Source organism: Aureococcus anophagefferens, assembly GCF_000186865.1.
Source record: "Aureococcus anophagefferens unplaced genomic scaffold AURANscaffold_3, whole genome shotgun sequence".
Lineage (NCBI taxonomy): Eukaryota > Pelagophyceae > Pelagomonadales > Pelagomonadaceae > Aureococcus > Aureococcus anophagefferens.
In genome coordinates, this window is record NW_008705563.1 from 435,768 (window position 1) to 444,967 (window position 9,200).

General features: G+C 69.2%; 1 protein-coding gene across 1 annotated transcript; it reads left to right on the forward strand.

The window, feature by feature from the left end:
• Nucleotides 1-1,093: 1,093 nt before the first annotated feature.
• On the forward strand, nt 1,094-8,231 carry AURANDRAFT_61569 (hypothetical protein; the record flags this gene model as incomplete). Its single annotated transcript, XM_009035375.1, has 6 exons — nt 1,094-1,542; nt 1,745-3,401; nt 3,917-4,275; nt 4,782-5,634; nt 6,358-6,596; nt 7,274-8,231. 6 exons carry the CDS (start codon nt 1,094-1,096, stop codon nt 8,229-8,231), a joined length of 4,515 nt encoding a protein of 1,504 aa, XP_009033623.1.
• Between the last annotated feature and the right edge of the window lie 969 nt (nt 8,232-9,200).

The following is a 9,200-nucleotide window of genomic DNA, read 5'->3' on the forward strand; positions in this document are numbered from 1 at the left end:
CGAAGCGGCCATGGATGGGCCGCCGACGAAGCGCGGAGCCGAGGCGGTGGCAGAACGTCGCGGAGCTCGGGCACGTAGCGCGGGGCTTGCCGTGCTGTCGCTGGTCGCGGACGTCGAGGAGCCGCGTCGAGCGGGTTGAGCGCGTGGTCGTGGCGACGAGGCGGTCATGGACGAGCCGCCGCTGAGGCGCGTAGCCGAGGCGGTGGCAGAACGTCGCGGAGCTCAGGCACGTAGCGCAGGGCTGGCCGTGCCGTCGCTGGTCGCGGATGTCGAGGAGCGGGGTCGAGCACGTGTGGCGCGAGGTCGTGGCGACGAGGCGGCCATGGATGGGCCGCTGTCGAGGCGCGTAGCCGAGGCGGTGGTCGAACGTCGCGGAGCTTGGGCACGTAGCGCGGGGCTTGCCGTGCTGACGCTGATCGCGGACGTCGAGCGGACGTGGAGGAGCCGCGTCGTGTGTGAGGAGCGTGTGTTCAGTGACGATGGAGGTCACGGATCTGCCGCAGGCCCGGAGCACGACGGAGCGTGCGGCCACGTCCGGTTCATCCGGAAGATCGAACTTCCAATCGTAGTCGTTCGTCCCTCGATAGTCGAGAGCGAAGAACACGCGAGGAAGCTGCGGCTGAGGTCGTGGCGGATATCGAGGCTGTTCTGAGGAGGCGCCGCCGCTGGGCGCGGGCGGACGAGCAGGACGGAGCAGCCGCGCCGCGGTGAGTCGGGCTGCGTCCGCGCCGCGCTGCCGGAGGTCCGTCCCCTCCGGCAGCCCGCGTTCGGGCGGCCGGCGCGGCGTCGCATCCTAGAGGCTATGACCGGCGGGTGGTCCGCAGCGTATAGGTGTAGCCCAAGAGGCAGGCTGCCTGCGCGCGGGGCGCGCGGCGGCAGCGGCGCACTCTCGAAATACAGGGGAGGATTCGGAGGGAAAGGAGGGGTTCATGATTGACCTCTCTCGTTCATCCGGCCGTCCGTTGCGAGCTACAAGCCTAGTTGCCAGGCAACCCGGCGCATCTTGATGCTCGCTGAACCCGTCTAAACCCGCCGGCAGCCCCGCGCCTGCTCCTGGCGCACCGCGCTGCTGCGCACAAACAAACGAGGAGGCATGGGCCGGCTCCTCGGGGGCTACGAGACGTCGCGCTCGCTCTATCTGAGCGGGATCGGCGCCATCTACGCCGTCGCCTTTGGGTCCTACTGGCTGCAGTACCCGGGCCTCCTCGGCGCGCGGGGCCTGCTGCCGGCGGCGCCGTTCTGGCGCCAGGTGAAACCGAACTACGAGGGCGCCACGCGCGCCGCGAGCTTCCTCAGGCTGCCGTGCCTGCTCTGGTTCGCCGGCGACGGCGACGCGGCCGTCGACGCGCGCCTCGAGGCGATCGCGGCGGCCGGCGTCGCGGCCGGCGCGGCGGCCGCCGCGGGGCTCCACCACGGCGCCCTCTTCGCGGCGCTCTTTCTCGGCTACCTGACGCTCTTCGTCGCGTCCCAGACCTGGCTCGGCTTCCAGTGGGACATCTTCCTGCTCGAGACGGGCTTCTGGACGGTGCTCTACGCGCCGTGGTGCTCGCCAGGGCAGCAAGAGGGTGATTCAACGTCGCTTCAACGTGAGTGTTCCGCGCGCGCGCGTTCCGAAAAAAAAACATCCACGCTTCGAGACCGTTCCGAGAGATGATCGCTCGTCCAAAAATCAGCCAAAACGAGTGGAAAACGGCCGAGATATGAGCCTTTGAAGTTGGGAATTTCGCTCTCTTTTGCTGCCCAGGTGCTCGCTGTCCGCGCGCGGCGAGGAGGCCGCGGGCCACCCCATGGCCGTGCCCCTGCGCGCCCTCTGGGTCAAGTTCATGGTCATGTCCGGCGTCGTCAAGGTCACGGCGAACTGCCCGACCTGGAAGCGGCTCACGGCTTTGGAGTTCCACTTCGCGTCGACGTGCCTCCCAACGGCCGAGGCGTGGTACTTCCACTCGCTGCCGCCGTTGCTCCTGCGCCTCGGCACGGCGGTCATGTTCCTCACGGAGCTCGTCGCGCCCTGGCTCCTCCTGGCGCCGGCGACGGCCGCGCGGCGCGCCGGCTGCCTCGCGCAAATACCGCTCCAGGCGCTGATCATGTACTCGGGCAACTACAACTGGTTCAATCTGCACACGGTCGTGCTGCTGCTGCCGGCCTGGGCGTGCGACTTTTCCGAGGCGTCGGCCTGGGAGACCTTTTGGCGGCGGCGGCGCTGGCCCGTGCGCTTCGGCGTGTGCGCCGCGCTCGCGTACGCGTTCCGACGGCTGTTCCCGTTTTCTACGAACGGGTCCGTCGCGGCCGCGCTCGCGGCGCCGGCGGGTTTTGTTATCGAGAACCGCGCCACGGTGCGCTTCACGAAGGCCATGCTCGACACGGCCCTCACTGAGACGACGCTGCTTTATGTGTACGCGCTCCTCGCGCTGCCCGCGGCCGCCTACGCCGCGCGCGCGCCGGGCCGGAGGCTCCGCTACGGCGCCGGCGTCGCTTGGCGCCTGGCGCTGGCCGCGGCCGCCGCCGTCGCCCTGGGCGTGCTGCTCCTCCCCTGCGAGTCCATCGCCGGGCGGCCCGTGCTGCCGCTCCTGCCCGGCCCGCTCCGCGAACCGACGCGGCGCGCGGCCGCGGCCGCGGAGCCCTTCCGCGCGGCGTCGTCCTACGGCCTCTTCCGCCGCATGACGGGCGTCGGCGACGCCCCGGGCGGCGCGGGCTTCGGGGGCGCGCCGCCGTCGGCCGTCGCCGTGCCCGCCGTCGTCTTGGAGGCGTCGCGCGACGGGCGCGACTGGCGCGAGATCCCGCCGCGCTACGCGCCCTTTGGCGTGAGCCGCCCGCCGCGGCGCACGGCGCCGCACCAGCCGCGCCTCGACTGGCAGCTCTGGTTCGCGGCGCTGGGCCACTACCAGCACAACCCCTGGCTCCTGCACCTCATGTACAAAATCGTCACGGCGCTGCCCACGGACGACGACGCGCTCGCGCTCCTCGACGTCGACGCCTACCCCTTCTCCGGCACGCCGCCGACGAACGTCCGCGCGAGCCTCTACCACTACGACTTCACGCGCGCGCCGTCGGCCTGGGCGCGGGGCATCCCGGGCGCCGTGGAGCTCGCGCCGGGCTGCAACCCCTTCCGCCACGAGAACCGGAGCGACTGCGACGCCTACTGGACGCGGCGGCGCGTCTCCGAGTACGTCCCCGCCGTCGACGCCGCCGTGCTCCGCGACCAGGTCGTCGCGAAGCGCGGCTGGCCGACGGGGCCGCCGACGCCCGCGCCGTCGCGCGCCGCCGCGCTCCGGCGCTTCGTCGGCTGGCACGCGAAGACGAGCTCCGGCGGCCCGCTCTTCGTCGACGGGCCCGCGGTCCTGCTCGCGCTCGTGGGCGCCGGGCCGCTGCTGCTCGGCGCGCTCCCGCGGCTCGACTTGCGAGTCCGGCGGCGCAAGCGCAAGGCGGACTAAGGCGCGTTCTCTTGTCTGTTGCATGCGCATGCTGCTCGTTGTCAGCCGCTGCGGTATGCTGCTCGTTGTCAGCCGCTGCGGCATGCTGCTCGTTGTCAGCCGCTGCGCCATGCTGCTCGTTGTCAGCCGCTGCGACATGCTGCTCGTTGTTAGCCGGCGCCGCGGTATGCTGCTCGAGCTCGCTGTCAGCCGCAACGCCACGCTATTCGTAGTAGTTAGTCGCGGGCCGCTTCGCGCGGGCGTCGTCGAGCGTCGGGACGGCCTGGGGCCGCACCTGGAGCGCCATGCCGCCGGGGATCTTCGGGTCGACGGCGGCGGCGACGTAGTCCGCGAGGTCCTCGATGTGGACCCAGTCGCCGCGGACGCCGTAGTCCTTGGGCGCCGGGAAGAGCCGCGAGTCCGCGAATTTGGGCAGGCCCAGGACCGTGCCCGCGCGGAGGCAGACGCCCTTGGACCCGTAGCTCTTGAGCCACGACGCCTCGCAGAGCCGCAGCGTCTCCATCTTCTTCTCCGCGAAGTTCTGCGTCGCGACGAGCGCGTCGACGGGCTGCAACAGCACGAACTTTTCGGGCGCGTTCGCGCCGGCCTCCGCGGCCGCGCGGAAGAGCGCGTCCATGGGCCGCCGCCGGCCGTCGCGGCCGAGGTCGCCGACGCAGCAGACGACGCCGTCGGCGTCCGCGACGGCGTCCTCCCAGCCGACCCAGCGGTCGCTCACGCTGTCGAGCTCGTCGCCGCCCGTCCAGTCGCGGAACGCGACCGCCACGCCCTTGTCGGCCCACTTGTCGAGCCGCTTCTCGCCGACCCAGCCGAAATCTTCGGACACGCGGCTCGGCGTCACCGCCAGGTAGGCGTTGCGGCAGAGGACCGTCACTTTGTGGCCCTTGGCGGCCAGTCGGCCGGCGATGGCGCTGCCGACGCCGCCCGTGCCGCCGGCGACGACGATCTTCAGGGCCGCGGCGCGCTGCGCGAGCAGCAGAAGCGCGGTTGCAATGGTCGTGCGCATCGTTGTGCTAATTGCTGCGGAGCTCGAGCAGCTCGATGGCGTCGGTGGCCACGACGATGCACAAGATCTCGCCCGGGCGCGGCTGGCGCGGCGTCGGCTCGACGACGCTGGCGGCCACGAGCACAGGATCCTCTCGGCCACGACGAGCAGCGAGGTCGGCGAGCCGCGCCGCGAGGCAAAATTGGGCATGGTGGAGCACTGACCGCGCTTGCAAATGCCAGTCTCGTAGACGGACAGCTTTCTCAGCTGCTCTGCAACCCGCACAAGAATCACACCAGCATGGCGCTTGCAAAAATTCTGCGCCTCGTCGCCCTCGCGGCGCACATACACATCACAACGCAAGTCAGCCGCGCGGACCGCCTCGAGCGCAAGGACGCGTCGCGCACGCGCCCCGCGGCGGCCTGCGGGTCGCGGGGGCGGACGATGGTCGCCTTCGGCGCGCACACGGACGAGCCCTTCGTGCAGGACGAGCTCGAGCGCATCGTCGCGTCGGCGAAGACGTTTCAGTGTCCGCCGCACGACGTCGTGCTCTTCGTCGACGCGACGAAGACCTACACGACGCTCCGGCACCCGGACCCCGACGGCGTCACCGTGCGCGTGCCGCTGCAAAAACTGCTAAAAAACGGCACGACGGCGTTCCGCGTCTTCGTGAGCCACCAGCTGCTCATGGCTGCGCTGCCGACCTACGTCCTCGAGGACAAGGTCTACGACTACGCCTGGGTCGTCGAGGAGGACGCGAAGATGGTCGGCGGCGCCTGGGCCGACCTCTTCAAACAATTCAACGCGTCGTCGGCGGACCTCGTCGCCTACGCGCGGCAGACGAACCGCGGCCGCGCCGCGCTGCTACCGACGGCGCGGCTCTCGACGCGGCTCCTCCGCGGCGTCGCCAAGGAGCTCGACAGGATCGCCGCGGGCGCCAAGGGGTCGCGGAAGAAGACGATCCACGGCGCCTTCACGTACCAGATGTGTGCGGGCGCGAAGTGGTGCTCCTACGCGGCCATCCCCGACGAGTGGTTCGGGCCGTACCGCGCCAAGTGCGCCTGGAGCGGCGCGCGCTTCGACGACCTCGCGCCCCGGTGGCGCAACCCGACGGGCCACGGCAAGGTCTTCCACCCCGTCAAGCTCCGGGCGCCGACGAGCGGCCGCGACTTCCGCCACTTCCGCTGCAAGGAGCTCTTCGCCAAGGAGGCGCGCGCGCACGTGGAGCGGTAACTTACTAGAGCATGGTGGGGCCGCCGCCCGCCTACGCGAGGACGCGGTCGAAGAAGGCGGCCATGGGGATCATGCCGTCCTTCGTGGTGTCGAAGTAGTCGAGGAGGGTCTTCATGGAGAAGGCGTCGAAGTTGAGGCCGAGGTCGCGGAGCTCGAAGGCGAGGTCCTCGCGGTCGAGGACGCTGCCCGGCGCGGCCGCGGCCATGTCCTTGAGCTTCTCGATGGCGCCGACGATGCCCTTCAACTCGTCGGCGGCCAAATTCACGATGCCCTCGGGCGTGAGCTTCGGCGGCAGCGGCGGCTCCTCGCCCGGGTCCTCCGCGGACGCCACTACCGCCCAGAAGTTGGGCGACTTCTCGAGGCGCGCGTTCGTCGCGCCCGTCGTCCGGCCGGCCATCTCGCTCGCGAGCGCCTCGACCTTGTGGGTCCCGAAGTAGTTGTGGCACGTCACCTCGAGCTCGCGGCCGAAGTCCGTCGCGTCGAGGTACTTGGGGCTCGTCGCGAGCGCCTGTGTGGAAATCAAATATTCAACCCGACTTCAATGTGCGCGTATTCGAATGTTTTGACACAAACACTTCCGCTGCGCTTCGAGAACTCGCTGAGAGCAATCGATCCGTCCAAAAATCAGCCGAATCGACTTCGATTTGATTGAGATAGAGAGTTCTGAAGTTTGGTGGGGACCCCCCAAACCAGTCGTTGATTTCCACACAGGCGAGCGCCTGCTTCGTCGCCCGGTGCTGGATCACGACGCCCGCGGCGAGCGCGTCCGGCGAGCCCACGGTCGCGCAGGGCACGGCCTCGCCGCAGCTCAGCTGGCGCACGATGCCCGTGTTGCCCGCGATCTTCTGGAACGTCCAGACGCTGCTCATCGTCTTCGCGTTCGTCATGAACACGGGCTGCTGGTTCGCGATGCGGCTCGCGTTGCGCTCGTTCTTGAGCGTCGACGCGAGGTAGAAGCCCGGCCGCGTGGCCTTCAATTTCTCGTCCTCGAGGAGGACGTCGTGGCACTGGAGGTGGAAGGGCTCCCCGAAGTGGACGACGTCGCCGGGAGCCGCCGCCGACTTGTCCGTGGGGAGCACGACGAAGACGGCGCGCGCCACGGGCATGTTCGCGAAGGACGCCGTCACGAGGCGCGACCCCTGGTCGCTCTCGAAGATGGACTCCGTCAGGTCCACCGCGAGGAGCGCGCCCGCGGCCGGGTTGCCGATCATGACCTTGTCGCCGAAGCGGAGCGCGCCGTCGGAGCACTTGCTCAGCGCCACGCGCTTGTTGTAGACGGCCTGCTTCTTGTAGAGGTCGTTCATGATGAGGGACCCGTTCTCCTGGGACCGCGAAAACTCCGAGAGCTTCTCCTCCTCGAGGCACATGTCCTCGAGCCAGTTGCCCACGCGCGTGCGCTGCGTGTAGCGCTGGGCGCCGGCGAGCTGCTGCGGCGTGAACTGCATGGTGGGAGCCTGTGCTTCGCGAGCCTGGTCTTCGCGCCGGCCGAGAGGACCGGTCGATGCGGCGGCCCGCGGGGCGGTGGCGGCGTCGTTGCGGCGGCGCTCGTTATCAGTGGGCTGCCAACCAAACAAAGCGAGGATTTTGTTTACGTTTCACACTTTGATGTACACTTTTTTCATTCCAGCAGCCCAAGCGACGATTCCGGCGCGATGGTCATGCGCGCGGTGGTCTTCGCCGCCTGCGCCGCGGTCGCGCGCGCCGGGGCCGGGGGCCTGCGGTCCGCACAGGCCGACGCGCAGGACGCGGACACGGCGAAACTCGCGCGCCTGCTGACGGAGGACATCTACTCCTACGACTACGGCGACGAGACGGCCTACCCGAGCATGCTGCCCACGCCGACGCCGACGGAGCTCGTGGAACCGACCGCGCTGCCCACGTCCGCGCCGACGACGGTGGCCCCGTCCGCGGCGCCGAGCTCGGCGCCGACGTCCGTGCCGACGCTCTCGCCCAAGATCGAGGTCACGACGGAGATCGCGACGACCATCGACCTCGGCGACGACGTCACGGTGGACACGCTCCTCGACGACCCGGACATGGCCGAGGCCATCATCGGCGACGTGCAGGCCACGCTCGCCGACGCGACGGGCATCTCGACGGACTTCATGACGACGACGTTCTCCGCCGCGCGGCGCCTCGAGTCGTCCAAGCCCCGGCGCCTCGACGACTCGTCCGGCGTGTCCTTCACGACGGAGATCACGGAGATCATCGACCTCGACGACGACACGGACGTCGCGACGGTCTCCGAGGACGCGTTCGCCGCCGTCCAGGACGCCGTCGTCGCGGCCATCGAGGACGGCAGCTTCTCCACGAACCTCGCGGCGGCCATCGCGACGACGTCGTCGACCTACACGGAGCTCGACGACGTCGTGATCGACGACGACGTGCTCCTCGCCGAGGCGGAGAAGGCGTCCTACGCGCTCGTCGTGTCCACGCCCGTGCCCATCCCCGCGCCGACGGCGTCCCCCGTCTCCGAGGACTGCCTGTGGTGCTGCACGCGCCGCAACCGCGAGCTCCTCTTCGGCACCTCGACCGTCGACGACTACGACTGCGACGCCTGCTCCTGCTACAGGGAGGATTCCTAGTTAACAACATGTTGAAGTTAGCGTGCGCGCGCCTCAAAGCCGGTCGACGATGGGGCAGCCCCGTTCAGGACTTGTTAATAGCATCATAATCTAACTCAGTTTTAAGGCATCGCCACTAACTCGACGTTCGTGTCGAGATCGGGCCGCTCCAGCGACGAAATCGGCGGTCGGCAGCATCTCGCTGAAATCGGCGCCTGAGAGGCTGTCGGTGTTCCAGCGCAAGATCGTGCTCGCCGCCGGTCAAATTGTGCCCGCGCTCGGGTCCCGGACCGGTGAGGACGGCTCGACCGCCCGGGCGCCGCGCGGCGACCGCAGTCCGCCGCGCCGACTCGCTGGAGGCAGCCCGAGACGTCGAACGAGTCCCGCACGGGGCGTGTGGTCCGTCCGCGCGCGCGTCACCAAATTGGACGCTTTTAAGCATTGGACAGCACGTTTCGGTCCAGAACCTAACTCCAATTTAATGGATCGCCACTAACTCGACGTTCTACTCGACGCAAAGCATGTACGCGCTCACCGCTCGAGACCGCCCTCGTCGAGAGGGCATGGGTGACCGTTTTTTGCGCGAATCGAGTCAATCCAAAGCAATGTTTCGCTCCCCAGCGTCGTTACGACGCAGCTGCGACTGGTGGTACGCAAATCTAGCGACACAGACCGGCTTTTGCTCATGTTTGAACTTCAACCTGGGTTTGTTGCACTACAACATCGATGTTGAACCTAGACCGCCCGCCGACTTTCTCGCGCATTAAGGGCGTAATTTACGGGCTGCAGGGCCCTAGAGGGCGCGGACGTGGGCGCCTCGTGGTCGCTGGCCGACGGGAAAGACCGGGAGAGAGGCCCCAAGCCGGGCCAAAATCAGCCTGTCGATGACCAAAAATCCTCCCTGTAGGGGACCCCGCCCCGCGCCCGCCCGCCCGGCCCCGTCCTTCCTCGCCCGCTGCCCCGCCCGCCCGCCTGCCCCCGCCCGCCCCC